We start from the raw sequence: 19,109 nt of genomic DNA on the forward strand, positions 1-19,109 counted from the left end.
GATTGGCCTTGTATCTTAAGGAGATTTTGAGAACAGTCTCACTGCTGCCATGAAAAAAGGCATTTGCTTAAACACAACCTTGTCTCAGATGGGAGAAACAGTTTCTTCTCAGCAGAAATGTCTGGGATAGATGGGAAGTTTAGCCAAGTAAGGCTTCTGCTGAGATATGCACCGCTCTAGACACAAGCACTTCAAGGTTCTCTGCTTATTGGCTCCTTGCTTGCCTCTGAGAAGCCTTCTTATCCTTGGAGAGTCCTGTAGTGCCATGTGTCCAATAGATCCCAGAATCCAGTGCAGCGCCACTGAGCTTCACATCATCTCTTCACAGAGGGTCCTGAACAAATCCCAGCCTGAGATTTTCCAGGTGTGGGAAAGGTTTTTCTCTTTTCCTCCAGAAATGCCAGGTGGGAATGATTAAAATGTGGGACTAATTCTGCAGTTCCAGGGAGGGAGAACTCAATTTTGCCTGCGTGCTGACTACAATGGGGATGATGAGCCAAGCTCTTTCCCGTGGGTGATCTCGCTCTCTGGATGCTCCCTCCTTTTTGTCTTTCTGTCCACACTAAGCTCCTGACACAGGTTCAGCAGTGCTCTCCACAGCAGAGCCAGCTGCAGCCAGGACAGACTTGCCTATGTGATCATGGCCAGTAGGAACAGTGGGCTGGTTAGCCTCTCTCTTCTTCATGGGAGAGATGAGTGATAAAGGGAGGGTATGAGGAAAGGGAGCAATTCTCTTTCCCATACACAGGCATACTCATTCTGCCAGAGGCTTGGCACTGGGACCCAGGAGACTGGTCTTATCCCTGCTTCATGCTGAGGGGTCTTTGGCTCTTTGGAGAGTCACTCACCTGGGGAGAAAAGTGACTATCCAAATCTCTTATGCAAGGGAGCCTTGGTACACCCTGTCCTCCCCTTCCACAATGCCAGGACTACTGTACAGCCCAGTTCATGGAGGAGTGGCCAGAATACCACAGTGCTTCTGCCAGTGGAGACCAATGGACAGGAGACTCACCACAGCTGCTTAGAAGCAAAAAACCCCCCAAAACCAAAACAACCCCAACAAAAACCCACAAGGTCCCAATCCCATAAGTACTTTGCAAGCAGAAGTTCCAAGGAGTCACTGGTGCTCAGCTGCAGTAGCACAGCACTGCATAAAAACCCAGGAAGCTGGTTAATTAGACAGACAGATGTGAACGTGGTCTGTAGTGCCCTTTCATGTCCGGGCCCAGAGCTGGGTGCTGAAGTGGTGGAAGGGACGATACTGCCTCATCACCTCCTGTGGCAGTCCCCTAGGTGGTTGGCAGAGTCCTTGCCCTGCCAGGAATTCTGTCTTACCCATGCAGTTCTTCATCATCATGAACCCACTCTCATAGCCCTCGAAGCACTCGCATTCAAAGCTGCCTGGAGTGTTGATGCAGGTGCCATGGCCACACAGGTCTGGTGAGATGCGACACTCATCGATATCTGTAGGAAAAAGAGTCTCAGCCTGAAAACACACCAAACACCCGAGCTCCAGGACAAGTTGCAGGCATTGCTGTGTACTAGACTTAGACAGGGGGACTTAGGGTTTCGGCTGTGACTGATGCCTGAATGAGGGAATGAGTCCTTTGGTCTGGACAGGCTTGTAATGGCTGCTGGAGATGGCATGTCCGGGGAAAGATGTATCATATGAGCTGCCTTCTGTTCAGACATAGATTACTGCAAAAAGGAGAGCAAGAGGGAGAGCTGAAAAGAGCTCTTCAGGGCTTCTGCTTATGCCCTAGGAGGTCTCCCAATGTGGAGTCTTGCCCCTAGACTCAGGTAAATCCAGAGGACATCCTGTCTGTTCAGGGTCTCTTGCACTCTGAACATGAAGCTGACAGTGTGCTTCCCCAGCCTTACTACAGACAAAAGGCAGGCAGCACAATTCACCCCTCCCAGCAGAGTAGCCTGGGGGCCAGAACAGGTACTGGAGAGGGAGGGGGAGGGCTCTTCTCCCTTACCTGTGCAGTTTCTCTCCTCAGCATCCAAAGCAAAGCCATTGCCACAGATGCATCTGAAGCTGCCAATTGTGTTTCGACAAGTCCCATGAGTGCAGAGACCAGAGAAGACCTTGCACTCATTCACATCTGTGGAAAGCAGGCACATCATCAGTGAGGAGGCTTCCCAGATGAGTCTCAGCTAGAGACTCCTAGGTCAGGGGCTGGGTCCTGTGAGTATGTCTGCAGCAAAGAACAGACCGGCACCCCGAGAGATCAATTGTTCTCTTACCTTTGTAGAAGGGTCTGCCTGAGAGCACATCTCCTCTGTTGGCAAAGCCTGGCCCCCTTGGGCAGATGGCCTTGTACTCACTGGTGCCAACTCTGGGACATTCTTCACAGTCAATGCCCCAGGCTGAGCCCACAGAACAGCAGCATACGTCCATCCGGTACTTCCCAGGCAGGGGCTCATTGCACTCATCCTCATCCCACTTCATGTAGCACTGCTCTACACGCACATCTGGGGAGACAACAGACCTGAGACTCACTTCAGTACCTAATACTGAAGGAAGGCCACCTGGGACACTATTATTTGGGGCAGTCCCCAGTACAAGGGGGCAGTCCTACAGTACATCTCACACTGGTGGGATTCATCACTACCTTTGGGTGACCTTTCCAGGGATCTGCACCTGTACTTCAGTGGGCTGACAGAAGGCAGTGGGCTCCTTACTTCACATCCCTACTGAAGTCCGGTCCCCCTCTACTCCTGTCTTGCTGTGCTATGACCTGGCCCTGGGCTGGCCCTCTGCAGAAGGGAGTGGAACAGTCAATGCTCCAGAGAAGAGAGCTTATAATAAATAAAGGCAAGGAGGCCATGCCATGTCATAGTGGAAGCGTCCCTTCATTACCCCAGTTAGGATGGATGGAGGAGAACTGCTGCTTGCAAGATTCTTCACTAGAGGACTTTTTTTTGGTGTCCTGATTCCCTTGGAACAGCTGGGTCCTGCTTGTGCCCCTTTAAAACAGGATCTGTCCCTAGACAGGTGAGCCAAAGACCCTGTATCACCCATCCTGTGCTTCCTCAAACAGAAGCTGGCTGCCCAGGGAGCAGCCAGTACCTGCCACTGTGGCTGTTAGACAAGGTCAGTGGCCCCCTGGCTGTAGTGTGACACTAATGCCCTACCCCAGTGATTCTCAGCTGGGTGCTATGAGATCTTTTTAGGGGTGTTGTACCAGGTGCCACCAGGTGGAACTGCCCTGACGTGCCTCTGTTTCCAAGAGGAAATGTGCAGGGCCAGATCAGGAACCAGCTGCTGTAGGAGTTGCAGCCTGGCCTGAAGTGAGGTCACAGCAGTGTAAGGAGCAGGGAAGTGAGTGGGCCGTAAGCCCCCAGGACCTGACTTGGAGATGTCCCCAGGTCCCCTCCTCCTGTTGGTTTGTGCCCTGGGCCAGCATTTCTCATGCCCCCTTATGGTTCTCCTATACTGCGTGCAGCTCAAGAGAAACCCTCAGCACTGATCAAGGATGGCTAGGTGATTAGGGATGGCAGGTGCTTGGGTGCTGCAGAGGGGGTACAGAGAAATGCATAGAGCAGGCAGAGAAGGACAATGCACTGGAGCAAGCTGCATCACAGCATGCAGAGGGGACCTGCAGCAGGGCCCAATGGAAAATACTGGCCCAGGATGCAAACCTTATTAGTTATGCCTCTGGGAGGTCGGCTAGCTAGCATATATTGCAGCAAGTACCAGTCTTGCCCCTGCCCGGCTCAGCTGGGACAAAGCAGCACTACTCCAGACTTCAGTGCTAATTCCCCCAGCTGGGAACTGAGACCCTGACCTTCTCTCAGTATGCTGTATGTGCTGTGCTCTCGACTGCCAGCTGGGATGCTTGGTGGGCAAGGACCAATTGGCATTGGTCCTTGGATGCAGAAAAGCCTGCCTGGGCACCCCAGTCTGGCTTCCAATTTCTCACTTGCCCAGCTCTGTGGCTCAACTGTGACAAACCTGCCTGCAGCTTGGCCGTGCCATCTTCCTGTCTCTCGAGAATCCCATGAGACACCTGAGAGACCTGGGGCAGGTCAGGTGAAGGAAATGCTCCTCTCTGCAATCACAGAGGACCAAGGCACAGGTTGTCTCCCTTTATGACAGTCTACAACTGACATAATGGACACATTTATTTATACAGAATCTGCATATTAGTTGTTATGCGCTGTAATCATAGAAATTTAGAGTTGGAAGGGACCTCAGGAGGTCATCTGGTCCAACCCTCTGCTCAAAACAGGACCATCTTCAACTAGATCATCCAAGCCAGACCTTAAAAATCTTCAAGGTTGGAAATTTCACCACCTCTCTAAATAACCTGTTGCATTGCTTCACCACCATCCTTGTGAGAAAGCTTTTCCTAATATCCAACTTAAACTTCTCTGGCTGTCACTTGAGACCGCTGAGCATTTATAGACATACTTTTTGGTCCCACAATATGCTAGAGATCCACCACTTCAGATCCTCTAGAGGCACATGAACTAGCATGCACTGCGCTGCGTTGCTAGCAGTTGTATAAGCAGAGAAATGTATGTCAGCGCACAGAAAATGGCAATGGTGTACTTTTGAACCAAAGCACCTTTGATGCATTTTAGCTCAAAAGCACGCTGCTGCTGTTTTCTCAGCACTGATGTGCGTTTTGCCATGTATACAACTGTAAGAGTTGCAGTGCCAGGCGCTTTGAAAAGTGCCTAGTGCTGCGGTGCTTGCATGTGTAAAAATGCCCATTGGTCCTTGTTCTGCCACCTGTCACCACTGAGAACAGTCCAGCTCCATCCTCTCTGGAACCACACTAATTACTATCAAATCACTTCTCAGTCTTCTCTTCTGTAGACTAAATCAACCCAGTTCCCTCAGACTCTCCTTATACATCATGTGCCCCAGCCCCGAACCATTTTCATTGCTTTCTGCTGGACTCACCAACTTATCCACATCCTTTTGATAGCGCGGGGCCTGAAACGGAACACAGGACTCTAGATGTGGCCTCACCATTGCTGAATAGATCAGAATAACTGATCAGAATAACTATTTCCCTCGATCAGCCGGCAATGCTCCTACTAATGCAGCCCAGTATGCTGTTAGCCTTCTTGGCAACAAGTCACACTGCTGACTCATATCCAAACCATTGTGCACTGTAACCCCCCCAGGTCCTTTTCTGCAGAGCTGCTGCCCAGCCAGCCAGTCCCCAGCCTGTACTGGTGCATGGGATTCTTCTGTCCTAAGTGCAGAACTTTGCACTGGTCCTTGTTGAACCTCATGAAATTACTTTTGGCCCAATCCTCCAATTTGGCTATGTCTCTCTGAATCCTAGCCCTACCCTCCAGTGTATTTACAACTCCCCGCAGCTTGGTGTCATCTGCAAATTTGCTGAGGGAGCAATCCATCCCATCTTCCAGGTTGGTAATGAAGATATTGAGCAAAACCAGCCCCAGGACTGACCCCTGGACACTCCACTTGATATTGGCTGCCAGCTAGACATTGAGCCATTGTTTACTACCCATTGAGCCTGATAATCCAGCCAGCTTCCTACTATCTAACAGTCTATTAATCCAACCCATACTACCTTGGCTTGCTTGCAAGAATGCTGTGGGAGACGGTATCAAAAGCCTTGCTAACCTCTAGCAGACTTGTCTCCAGCTTTCCTCACATCCACAGAGCCAGTCACCTCATTATAGAAGACAATCAGGTTGGTCGGGCATGACTTGCCCTTGGTGAATCCATGCTGACTGTGCCTAATCACCACATTCTTCTCCAAGTGCTTAGAATGGATTCTTTGAGGACCTGCTCCATGCTTTTGCCAGGGACTGAGGTGAGGCTGACTGGTCTGTAATTCCCTGGATCCTCCTTCTTCTCTTTCCGAAAGATGGGTACTGTATTTGCTCTTTTCAAATCGTCTGGGACCTCCCCCGATCACCATGAGTTTTCAAAGATAATGGCCCGTGGCTCTGCAATCACATCAGCCAGCTCACTCACCACCCTTGGATGCATTGCATCCAGCCCAATGGACTTGTATATATCCAGCTTTTCTAAATAGTCCCTAACCTGTTCTTTCATCACTGATGGCTGCTCATCTCCTCCCCAAACTGTGCTGCCAGGTGCAATAGTATGGGAGCTGACCTTGTCTGTGAAGACTGAGGTGAAAAAGGCATTGAGCACTTCAGCTTTTTCTGAATCCTCTGTCACTAGGTTGCCTCCTTCACTCAGTAAGGGACCCACACTTCCCCGATCTTCCACTGGTTGCTGACATACTTGTAGAAACCCTTCTTGTTACCCTTCATGTCCCTGACTAGCTGCAACTCCAGTTGCACTTTGGTCTTCTTGACATCAACCCTGCATGCCTGAAGAATGCTCTTATACTCTCCCCCCCACTCCAAGTTGTTTGTCCAAGCTTCCACTTCTTATGAGCTTCCTTTTTGGCTAGGGACACACATTACACATAAACCAGTTTAAGTGATCAGAAACTGGTTTAAACCTGTAACAGAACAGATGCTCAAGTGCATAAACCAGTTTGAGATGGCTGAAACCAGTCTGAGATAAACCTGATTGAATGTCGTATCAGACTTGACTGATTTGGCTCAAAGCAGTTTATGCAATGTCTGTCCCAGACCCCTTGTTGGTTTAAATTAAATCAGACTCCCCCAGCATCCCGGCATGCTCTCTGGGCTGGGCAGGCTTTTTTAATGTCTGTGTTCTCTGTTAAGCCAAGCTGGTTGCTGGCCATATTTGCTATTCTTCCTGCACATTGGGTTGGTTTGTTCCTTTGTCCTCAGTAAGGTTTCTTTAAAAATACAGCCAGCTCTCCTGAAATCCTCTCCCCATCAGACTGGTATCACAAGGGATCCTGCCCGTCAGTTCCCTGAGGGAGCCAAAGTCTGCTTTTCTGAAGTCCGGGGTCTGTAGTCTGCTGCTTTTCTTTCTTCCTTTTGTCAGGATCCCAAACTCAATCATCGTATGATCGCTGCTGCTCAACTTGCCATCCACTTCTATGCCTCCCACCAATTCTTCCCTGTTTGTAAGCAGTAGGTCAAGAAGAGCACAGCCCCTAGTTTGTCTCTCCAACACTTGAACCAGGAAGTTGTCTCCAACACGCTCCAAAAACGTCCTGGATTGCCTGAGCACTGCTGTATTGCCCTCCCAGCCATAGGTGATGTGCAGGGTGGGAAGAAGGGGGCACGTGCCCCTTCCCCCCCCGAGATTGGCTGCCACTGAAGCCGGCCCCCTCGCTGGTTGCTGCCCCCCCACCCCGCTAACGACACGGCCACCGGCAGCTGCAGGCAGTCCCCGCTTGCCACCAAGTCTCTGTTATCCCAATCACGTCAGAGTTCTGTGATTATACAAGGACTTCCAATTCTTCCTGCTTGTTTCCCGGGCTCCTTGCATTCATGCACAGGCACACGAGGTGACAAACCGGGTACTTTCTCAAGAAGAATGAGGCTTCCCCTGCTGCCCTCTCCTGCTTCTGCTTTCTCCACGTCCTTCGATTCCTCACTTGCCTCAGGGCTTTGTTCTCTATCCCCCAGTAAACCTAGTTTAAAGCCCTCCTCACTAGATTAGTGAGCCTGTCTGTGAAGATTATCTTCCCTTTATTTGTCAGGTGGATCCTGTCTCTTCCCAGCAATCCTTCTTCTTGGAACAATGTCCCATGGTCGAAGAAGCCGAATCCCCGCTGGCAACACCAGCTGCACAGCCATGCATTGATCTGCAGGATGTGTCTGTTCCTGCCAGGGCCCTTCCCCTTGACCAGAAGGACTGAGGAGAATACAACCTGTGCCCCCTGTTCCCTTCACCCTTGCACCCAGAGCCCTGTAGTCAACTCTTGATCTGTTCAGGGTCTCCCCCGGCAGTATCACCGGTGCCCATATGAATGAGCACCATGAGGTAGTAGTCAGAGGGTTGGACGAGTCTTGGTAATTCTTCCGTGACATCTCGGATCCAGGTTCCAGGCAAACACCAGACCTCCTGGGACAACTTGTCAGGCTGGCAGATGGATCCCCTCCATCCCCCACAGAAGGGAGTCTCCAATCACCACCACCCGTCACTTCTTCATGGCAGTGGTCTCAATCCTCCAACCTTGGGGATGCCTGGCCTGGCTTCTTCCACCAATGGACTGCTCTCCTCCTCTGTTGCTAGTGCTCCATATCCGTTCTCCAGGCAAACTACTGCAGGTGGGGGTGATGTTTTCTTCTTGCTGGCAGAAGATACAAGCTTCCAGCTTCCACCTTCCTGGGAGTCCATGCCCTCTTCCTTTTCTAGCACCACCTCTGGCTGTCCTTCCATCACAGTCCTAGAGGTCTCCTCCAGCATGGAATCAATGAAGTCCTCATGTCGGGGGATGCTTCGGAGCCTTGCTACCTTCACTTATAGCTCTCTTGCCTGGCCCTGACAGACACCAGCAGAAGATACCACTTGCACTACAGGCACTCCCTCACCTGGCTGATATGGGAAGGAATCTGCAAGCTGCAGTCTGTATAGCACCAAACCAAGACCTGGAGGAAACCTCAACAGTGTGTGGTCTTGTCTGGAAAGTCACAGGTGCAAGCAGAGGAAAAGCTGGAAATGGCAGTGGCCCTGGAATTGTGACATTCTCCAGCCATGTCTCTTGGTCTTTTAATCTGCTGCTTCTCACGGTGTGCCTCTCTTTCCAAGCAGACCTTACCTAGAAAACTCCTCTGTGGCTGGCCTGTTTGCTGTTCCCTGTTCCTGAAGGTTTCCCTTTTCCCTGCAAACCTCTTTACTCTCAGCAAGTTTACAGTGAAGGAATGTGAGAGAGAGTTTCCAAGCAAACTTCCCCTTCACTGTAATGAATACATTTGTTTTTTTAAATGGGGTGCCACTACATTTAGTGAAGTTATAGAGGGGAACTGGGGTCTAAAACAGTTGAGAACCACTACTTACCCACTCAGTAAAGTGGGCAATAGTGGCACTCAGCTCAGGGCAGCAGTTTGCTGCTGTGACCCCAGAGGAAGCTGCACAGAGCAGGGCTAACGGGGTGTTCTGGTATAACAATGGGGATTTTTGTCTTGAGTGCAGGGAACTGACACCTACACATCACTGCACTTACTTGCACTGTGTTGGGATTGCTCTGGGATTGTGTTGGGATTGCTTTGGGAACAGTTCTCCCTCTGCACTTCTTCTCCATCTCCTTGCCGCACCCTGGATTCCAGCTAGAAGTGAAAGGCTTTTCCCTGCATTCTCAGATCCCCTCCCATCCTTTCTCCTAGGCTTTAAAAGTTTGACCATTTCTGGACACATTATACTCTTCCCATGTCACGCAGATAGGGGACCACACAGACATGCTGGCTGGGCCTCATTGTCTGGCCTCCCATGCACACTGCATAGGGCAGACGTGGATGTTCCTGTGTGCATGGTGCAGTGCAAGAATGCCCAAGGGTCCAGTGGCTTATGTTAGTGCAGCCCACACAGCGTGTGGCCCCTGCCTGCTTAGAAGTTGGACAGCCCTAAGCTAAACAAATCCCACCACACATCAGTGCTATGTCAAGTGTCCAAGCCCTTCTTTCAGCCACCCCTTGGGTATTTTAGACAAGAAGAACACACTCAGTTGCCCTCACTGCACTCTACTCCCTCTCTCTCTCCAGCCTGTGACCATGGCCAGTCTCAGCTTCTTGAGAGGCAAGAAGTCCAGGAGGCGCTTGGGTCCCCAACACCTCCCTTGACAGGACGTGTGTAGTGTACTGTAGTGGACAGTGTAGCCTGGGTACATAAGAGACTGAAGGAAAACTAGGATCTGCTGAGGGAGTGATCCTTACCCACACATGTCCTGCCAGTTCCATCGAGAGTCAGCCCTTCTGGACACTCGCATCGGAAGGAGCCGCCTGTGTTCACACAGCGACCATTGGGACAGACGCTGGGGAAGACATCGCATTCATTCACATCTGTAGGCATAAAGACAAAGGAGAAGCATTAGGCAGTAGCAGACCCAGGGACTTCTGGGGATACTTCTGGGTGGAGGAAGCTTTCAGAAAAGCCCATAGCTACTCTTCAGGCTAAACTGTGCAGCCTGACAGAGTCAGCAGATGATCATACAAGCCCCAGAAATACAGAGAAGGAATGATTACCCAACCTATCAGGGAACTATGGCCGCTCCATAGCCAATGCATGGCCATTCAGGGAGGGGGAGTGTTTCTGACTTTATCCCTGTGGATGAATTCAGATTATTCTTTGGTAGGTCACAAGCAGGAAGTTGCAGAAGCTCTGCTCAGCCCCCTCAAAGGCTCATTCCCTGCCTTCAGGACAGGCAGTGCATTCCCAATGTGGAGGATTGGCATGGAAGTTGGGTAAGTTATGCATATGCCCTATCCAGCCAATGTTAAACTTTCCATGGCGGCTTGTGGACCCCCACCCCTCATGCATGTGGCTATGGTGTGACAGCATCCCCAGTTGCTGCCCACCTCATGACTTTGCATCTGTGTGCTGATGCCCATAAATCAGACTAGGCATATCCAGATGCAAACGGCCAATTGGCCAGAGCAAACTGCATGATGGTATGACTCTACTGGGACTATCCCACAGCTGTGGCACTTAGTGTAGCTCAGCAAGGAGGGTAACATTACAGGAGGAGGGAAGGAGCAGCAAGACTTCTATTAGTCTCCCAGTAACCCTGTAGCCAGCAAGAGCTTCACTCCTTGGCACTTTACCTTCACATGTGACCCCCTTCATCCTGGCAAACCCTCTGGGACAGGCAGGATCTGCAGGAAGGCAAAGAGGCAAAATGAGATAGGCAGATGATTTCCTTGCTGCCCATGCCCGGGCAAAGGTTCCTTGCCTCGGTGCTAGGCTTACCGATCTCACAGCGCTCACAAGGACTGCCCCAGGCTGCTCCCAGTGTGGCACAGCACTCAGATTTCAGTGTTGCTCCATTGATGTTCACCTCACAGCGGCCATCCTGGATGTTCAACCAGCATGTCCCCTTCATGCTGTCTGTGGAGGAAAAACACAGCATATGTGAAGAGCTGCCCCCCGGCCTGATTGCCACCCAGCTCCCAGCAGCTAGATGGCAAGGGAGAGAAATTGGAGGAGAGGTGCCTTGCTGGAAAAGCCAGCAGGCCTTGAAAACCAGGTAAGGGGCATTCTTTGCCCGCTCTGCTTTACCTGGCATGCTGTGAAGCCATATGCACTACAGTGGGGTTCAGAGGGCTGTATTTGCCAGGACCCTGCTCTGTGGAGCTGCAAGCTGGGCTCTGCTCTCTGATACCACTGTGTGTTCATGCCTGGCAGCACTGCTTGGCTCTGAGAAGTAGGGCTGGGTTCTGCCCTGCTTGTCTTCTTGTGGATAAAGGGCCTGTTCCTGTACTCTGTGCTCAGGCAGAACAATGAGGGCTTTGCTTACAAAGGGAGCATGACACCAAGCCCAACCTGCTAGCTGCTGACACATTAATATAAAATGTATGTTCAATGCAGAGATGCTGAGGATCTTGGACTGAAGTGGAGAGGCTGTGACTCAGCCAAGGCCAGAGTCCTTGTTCTGGGCTTAGGTAGGCTTTCATCTTGGCTAAAAGTGATTTATGTATCTCAGTTGATGGTACAAAGTAAGTTGTTGAACTGTGTGTAAGATGGGGCTGCCATTCCCTTCATGTTGTAGGATCCTCCATTGTGGGGGCCCTCTTGTGCGTGTCAGGATGTGGGTGATGATCCTACATGATGTCCAAGGAACCTCACACCAAGTAACTCTCCCACTGCAGCATGGTTAGGGTTTATTGGGCATCCGGTGCAGTGGCTGGAACACTTTGGCTGACTGCTACGATGCTTTCTCAGCTTCACTGTTCCACGAGAAACAAAAATTATAGCAAGAAATTGAGTCAGTATAGTGTGAGCCCTGCTGTGCCTATGCAGGTTGCTGGGGTCCAAAGCTAAATACTGGACTGTCTCCTGTGACCACCTCTAGGACAGAGCAGTATTAAGTGGGGTTGCTGGGATTGTCAGTCCTGCCCATCACTGGGCTTGTAAGGAGTCTTACCCACACAGATGGTGCCACTTGGGTCCAGTTTGCTGCCTGGGGAGCACTCACAGGCAAAAGAGCCAGCATTGTTCCTGCATACACCATTCACACATGGGTTTGAGGTACATTCATTGATATCTGTGAGTCAAAAATAACCGTCAATGTACTAGCACTGAAAGAACCATAGAGAGTCTAGGACCCACCCCAGCCCAGGAGCTGGGCCCCCAAAGGCAGTAAGATTTTGGAGTCAGTAGGAAATTGAATTGCCAGGCCCTGCCTCTGCAACAGGATGAACCATCACCCAGATATGAACACCTACTGAATCTTGGGACTCAGGTCCAGCTCTAGATAATAAGAGCAGTGGTTAAAGCTGGGACTTAGAGAACGCTCAGAGCAGGTTAGTAGAGAGGAAGGAGTGAAAATCGGCTGACATAATTCACCACAGTTTTAAAAGGCTGCTAAAGAAACTAAGAGCTTCTCTAGACATCTAAATACTTTTACAACTGTTTCATCGCAACAAACTTTGTTCCATATAGCTGATACTTGGAGCCTGCAAGGAAACTTCACTGTGTTCCAAAGGAAAATTGTAATTTGAGGGGTTGGGGGGGGTGTAAATATGCATTTCTGCAGAACTTGTCCCCTTTCTTCAAATATTTTCAATTCTTTGTCAGGAAAAAGATGACCCCCAAACTGTAAATTTTCCACCAACACCCTGTCCCCAAATTTACATTTTTTAGTCCAAAAGTTCTGATGTTTGGAGGAAAAAGTTTTGGGTTTGAGTTTCTGAAAACTAAGAAAATTCAGTGTGGGGCTTTTCAGATTTTAAACAGAAAGGAAGTTAGAAAGCCACATGGAAAAACCAGAAACCGCACCCCCCCAAGAGCAGCTAGAGTCCAAACCACTACTGAGCCAGAGAAAATCAAAGGCATGTTACACCCAGGAGATGGCTTAGCACTCATGCTTTGCACCTTGCAGATATTCTGTTGCCCTTGGAATCACTGCTAATATTCAGACTCAGCCAGTTTCCAGTCCAGCCCAGCTAGGCTGCGGTCTTGGCCATGGTGCAGCTTCTGCTTCTCTCTGGCAGAGGGCAGCAAAGCCAATGAACACCATGCTGGATGGCAGTCCGACAGCCAAACCAAAGAGCTTAAGAAGATCATTACCTTCACAGGTATCTGTCTCAGTCCTGAAGACAAAGCCTTTGGGACAGGTGCAGGTGTAGCTTCCAGGTGTGTTACGGCACAGGCCATTGTCACAGAGCAAACGATTAACAGTGCACTCATCAACATCTGTGGGCAGAGATAGACAGGGCTTGTGAGCTCCAGCACCAGGCATCCTCTCAGCTACCTGATTTCTGGTAGCCAAGATGGCACTGAAAACATTTCTTCTCTGAGACACAGAGGCCCAGGCAGTTCACTTACAGAGACCTTGCTATTTATGACACAGCTTGAGTGAGCAAGCACATAGGAGTCTATTAAAATTACCTGGCAGGAGGAGAATGGAAAAGCTACCCATTTGTACTGTGTTTGCTTCTCATATTCTTCAAAAGAGAGAGGGTAAGCCAGGCCACACCATGTCATCAGAGCTTACCACAGACTTACCTTTGGGCAATGCCCAGCCTGGCATCTCTAGGGGCAGCCAGTCTCTCTCTCAGGGCTTAGCTTCATCTGCATAGCTACCCTGCCCCATATCCTGGCATGTTTAGGCAGTTTAAGTAACGTTCAGTTTGTTTCAGTGCTTTACACACCCACCTTGCTAGGGTTGCCAAATGTTTTAGTGATACATTTTATAACAAATACCATATTAACTAGCAAGTGTGTTGCTCTGAAATTGCAGTTACTTTAGTTATAGCTACTGCCCTGTGATCTTTCTCTCTGGACAATCAGACTCATCATGTCACAGCTCAAAGAGAGAACCTTGTGTTTAGGGGAATCAGTTGTTGCACTAAGCCCAGGCTTAGTGCTTAGGCCTAGAGCAAAGCCCTAAGTAAGTGCCCTGGCCTCTGGGTCAGTTCATAGATTCATAGATGTTAGGGTCGGAAGGGACCTCAATAGATCATCAAGTCCGACCCCCTGCATAAGCAGGAAAGAGTGCTGGGTCTAGATGACCCCAGCTAGATACTCGTCTAACCTCCTCTTGAAAACCCCTAGGGTAGGGGAGAGCACCACCTCCCTTGGGAGCCCGTTCCAGACCTTGGCCACTCGAACTGTGAAGAAGTTCTTCCTAATGTCCAGTCTAAATCTGCTCTCTGCTAGCTTGTGGCCATTGTTTCTTGTAACCCCCGGGGGCACCTTGGTGAATAAATCCTCACCAATTCCCTTCTGTGCCCCCGTGATGAACTTATAGGCAGCCACAAGGTCGCCTCTCAACCTTCTCTTGTGGAGAAGATGTTAATGTGCATCAAGCTCTGTGACGACCGGCCTGCAAAATTCCACTTGTTTCTAGTAGACCTTTGCTAGCCAGGCTCCCTGCTGAGTGTAGATCTGGCTCTCTGGCCTTGACCTGGCCTATTTGAGAGGGGCTCCAAACTGCCCTGAACACACAGGGATTCTCCTGAACTCACCCACACAGTTCTTGCCAGTGGGATCTGATTCGTAGCCCAAATTGCAGATGCAGCGGTAGCTCCCACGCAGGTTCTCGCACATGCCATTGGGGCAGATGTCTGGGTTGAGGGCACATTCATTGATATCTGTGCAGGACAAGGAACCACATGTTCAGATGTGACCAGAACCAGGGCCAAGCCCTGAAAGAAAATCCTTCAGCCTCTGCTTCTGCTTTACCTCCACTGCCTTCTACACAAGCCTGTCCACATCTGGATGTACACATTTTCACTACTCAGCCTGACCATTGTGTGGGTCATCTGCAGGAGACCATGCAGAAGAATGCTCTAAATGTCAGCACTGCTTTGCTCCTATGTATTGCCAAGCTGCAGCCTTGTACCTTCAGGTTTCCTCAGGGTACAAAATCTACATTCAGTAGGTTGAATGGACTTTAATTTCTACCCTGCAGAGACCTTTCTTGCAACACAGATGCTGCCTCCTTCATGAAGGTGAGGTCTCGAGCAGAGCACACACATTTATGAGAGAAGTCTGATGACAACTAAAGCCCCACCAGTTACCCCCAGTCTATGATGGGCGTATATGCATATGTGTGCGCACATGCACAATTTGTCTTGCAAGGGCATGTCATGCAGAGGGAGATGCTCACAGGGAAATGGCCTGCATCTGGAGTCCCTGCACTGTATCAGCATTGTTCTCTCTGCCACTGTGTACTGTCTCCATCAGTGAAGGGTCTCAGCTACAGCACTGAGACCAACAGCCCGCTTTCTCTTCTTTTCCCAAGGAGGAGTCATTTGCTCCTTTGATTATAGTCACTTCTGAATGTCTTGGGGTTCTCTCTAGGCATCAGTACCCCTCTATGTCCCAGGAGGCTAGTAGGGAGTGGGGGGAACACAATTTCTGCTAGCCTATAGACCCAGTGCTGGCACCTCTACCACCAGCTCCTGTGGAGCATGAGGTTGAAGGCAGACAGCAGACCTGTGACTCACAGGTGGCAATGCAGAACACTGAGCATTGGGCAGGCAGCTGGCACAGTGCCATACCCTTACATGCGGAGTCTAACCACAGAGGTGCTGGTGCCTGTTGGGACCGTGACAGTCTCTTCTGGGTTAACCCAAGCACCGATCTCCACCTCTGGTGCCCAGTTCTCAGTCCATCCTTTAGTCCCCTCATCTGTCTGTGTCTGAGGAAAAGGCCAAAAGAGGAGGTGGTTTGGAAAGTGCTGCATGCTGGGTGCTGTACCTAAATGAGGCAAGGCTGTCAGCCTGCACATGTCCTGTCCTGCACTTCCCAACTGGCACTGCCAACAGGCCAGGGCTGGTGAAGAGAGAGAACCAGGCCAGGGTCTGGTAGTGTGTTGTACGGGAGTGCTAGAGAGTCTCTGAGCAGCTGGGGTGGAGAAGGAGTCCTTATCAAATCAATAGCCAGGTGCAGATGGTCAAAGAAAGGCTTTGCAATGGCACCCACATTCTATATGAACTCCATTGTTGTGTGCCTGTAGTGAGCTCCCAGGCTGCATCACTGCCAGCCAGAAAGAGGGGGCTGTAGCTGGTCAGGTCAAAGTAAATTTCCATTTTCTACTGTTGACATAAAGAGCTGGCTGAGCAGTAGTCCATGCATGCTGGGAGGCAGGAGGAGGACCCTCAGACCCAGCCATGAGCATTTGTTCTCTGGTGAGGTATGCAGGGGGGTGAGCTATGTATGGATCAGGGCCTTGAGCTGGATGGGGTCCCAGCTTGCAGACCAAGACAAACCTACACCTGAAAATCACTGATAAATGCCTTCAACAAATACACCCCCCGATGATGAGTTTTAGGTTAGTTCTCCAGCAATATATTGTAGGGTTGCCAGACTATGGGCAAACCCAGAAATGCAACTCCCCCTCGGTGCCAAGCACCAGCCACTTGATTCACTATACCAGACTTGGGTATGTTTGCCTAACAGTAATTTGTTGTTACTTAAGGCAGAATCTGAGACACATTCACTCTCTCTCGCATACATGCACACACATACATACAAACACAAACGCTTACTTTCACTTGCATATACACTCATTCACTCACATATACGTAGACTCACTCTCCCACAGGCATTCGCATGCTTACATGTAGTCACTCACATGCATGTACACACACATTTCGCTTATAGACAGACCTGAAAAAGAATGACTTAAAGCTTGTCTAAGTCTATCCCACCCATGTAGTAGTGGTCCAATAAAATATATCACCTATAAAAATCCTTGCTGCTTGCACTTTTACATACACATGCCAAAACATGCCCAATCTTTCATGCTCACTTATACACTTATATCTCTCTCTTTCTCACACACATTCATACTCATTCTCACATACTCTCTAGCGCATGTACGTAGAGAATTACCCAATAAGTATTGGCCCTGGACAAAGACATACTCTGTGGTAACGTACTTTGGATTTTTATACTGATGTAAATTATACCAGGCTCAGGAATGGACAGAGTCAGCTAGTATTGCACCCTTCCACAAGGCAGTAGGGAAGCAGGTAATAATAGTCAGTTTGCTTTTAACAAGCAGCAACCCCAGGATGTATGTTGACATGTGAAACCTAAGCCACTGTAACTAATACCCTTGATTTTTCAGGGGTATTTCTCCTGCAGACTGGGTGAAGTTACCCGAGATTAGTGGTTTGCATCACCTACCCACTATTTTTGATATTGTGTAATGCAGATTACATTCATAGAAATGTTCAGTCTGTCTTGTACCACTCATGCACATTCACATAATTACACATTCACACATATATGCAACTGAAAGCAAGGTCTTATAACTGGAAGTGCTAGAGAACCTTAGTTATAGGCATCCCTCTGTATTATGGCACATGGTAAAGTCCTCACCTCTGCCATCAGCTGTTATTCCAATGCCACTGCTGCAGAGTGCCTGGAATTCAGCTGTGGAAAAAGCAGGGCAGATTCATTAGTTTTTCATTATAGCATTGGCAAAATGACGTCAATTCAGAACAATATGGACAATTCCCATTTGCTTTTTGCTAGAGTATTGATTGTGTATACTCAGAATCAGATGTTTATAACAGTGTATGATATATTTTAACACTGACACTGCTTAATACTGCAGTGAACATTCAAATAAAATAAAAATCCCCATGATCAGTTCAGCTGCTCTGCACCAACTGTAGACCTATGCTAAGTATAAGAGTCTAAGCAAAGCACTTGTTAAATGGGTTAAGGATTAACGAACAAATCTCAAAATGTAGCTGTCAGTGAAATACCCCCAACAGATGGGGGTGCTTCTAAGTGGGTTCTGGTACAAAATTGTAATACCAATTTAACATTTCATCAATGCTCAGGGAGTGGATATAAAATCACTGCTGACAGCACCAATGGCTGACAAACAGGATCTGCACATGGGTTTGATCCTACACAATGGCCCAATACCATGTACCAGATTCAACCACAGAGTGACCCCACGTGCTAGCTCCAGCATGGACTGGTGTGATCTAGTAGCCAAATTCACTTCACAGTTTCAAGACACAAAGGACATCACTTTGAACAGAGACGAAGCATGGAAATTGGAAATAGGGGCGAGTTTCATAAGTTAGGGTCCATGAAGCAGGTTTGACATGTTAATTTTTAGTAGCAGCAGCTACCACTATAATGAACTCTAAAAAATATCTTAGCACAGGGCTTCTTAAGAATGCCTCCAAGGGTGGAGTACACCTCAACAGAGCAACTGCTTCTGGGAACCTCTTCCAGATTACATAGGCCATGGGTAAAAAACCCCTGAGGTAAGTACAGCAACCGTTCACATGGAGAAGTGAAAAGGGGAAAGCATAAAGGTGTTTAGTTTCTTTCTATATGACTCAGCACCTGGAGACAGAGGACAAGATAGCAGGACATAGCAATACATAACCCATGTATAGATCATGGGTTGTGTGGATCATAGGCAGGAAACACTAGTACAGCCCATACTATGAGAGTGCTTGCAGTACACCTCTGGGCCTTTCAATAATGCTGTCATGCTGTATAGGCCAAGGTGTCTTCTCAGATGGATCCTCAGAGGATTAAACCATTTCCAAGTACCTTCCCCTTGAATCTGTACACAGACAGAGGTGGAGCTCACCAGAGTTTTTGGCTGGACACGGTTGACAAGGCTCCCCAAAACCATGGTCTGGGTTAGCACAGCAACATTCAGATTTGGTAACGGCTCCTGGAAAGGGACGGGCACAGGTGCCCTTTTTAATGCCTCCATAACACGTGCTGCGCATATGGGTGTCCACACAGACTCGTCCATCCACGCCAATGGCCAGGCCACCCAGGCACTCACACCGAAAGGAGCCCTCTGTGTTGATGCACCAGCCATTCATGCAGATGCCAGGGGTCTCGCACTCATCGATATCTGAAAGGAAAGCACACATATTGACATGACAGAGAGGGAAGGAGTTCACTTTCCTGGTAGGAAGAATCTCAGAGGCCCTGTGGGCTGGGGCAGGGCCTACTGTAACAAAGGCTGCTCTGCATGCTGTAGAATCGCCAGCCCTTGCCTTAGGCTTACGCAAAATGAATGGAGTCAGCAGGATGCCCAGTCTCGACTCTCTCAAATAGC

At 49.3% G+C, this 19,109-nt stretch overlaps 1 protein-coding gene across 1 annotated transcript in view; it reads right to left on the reverse strand.

Moving 5' to 3' along the window:
- FBN3 (fibrillin 3) overlaps positions 1-19,109 on the reverse strand; it is a 260,268-nt gene that overhangs the window by 56,306 nt on the left and 184,853 nt on the right. Inside the window, exons 16-26 of the mRNA XM_014599850.3 lie at positions 18,627-18,902; positions 17,384-17,437; positions 14,518-14,643; positions 13,118-13,243; positions 11,973-12,092; positions 10,799-10,936; positions 10,654-10,704; positions 9,766-9,891; positions 2,251-2,478; positions 1,983-2,108; positions 1,336-1,464 (exon numbers count right to left, since the gene is read on the reverse strand). Of these exons, the coding sequence (XP_014455336.1) occupies positions 1,336-1,464; positions 1,983-2,108; positions 2,251-2,478; positions 9,766-9,891; positions 10,654-10,704; positions 10,799-10,936; positions 11,973-12,092; positions 13,118-13,243; positions 14,518-14,643; positions 17,384-17,437; positions 18,627-18,902 (1,500 nt within the window). The remainder of the gene's footprint in view (positions 1-1,335; positions 1,465-1,982; positions 2,109-2,250; positions 2,479-9,765; positions 9,892-10,653; positions 10,705-10,798; positions 10,937-11,972; positions 12,093-13,117; positions 13,244-14,517; positions 14,644-17,383; positions 17,438-18,626; positions 18,903-19,109) is intronic.

The sequence above is a fragment of the Alligator mississippiensis genome, chromosome 16 (assembly GCF_030867095.1).
Source record: "Alligator mississippiensis isolate rAllMis1 chromosome 16, rAllMis1, whole genome shotgun sequence".
Taxonomy (NCBI): domain Eukaryota; kingdom Metazoa; phylum Chordata; order Crocodylia; family Alligatoridae; genus Alligator; species Alligator mississippiensis.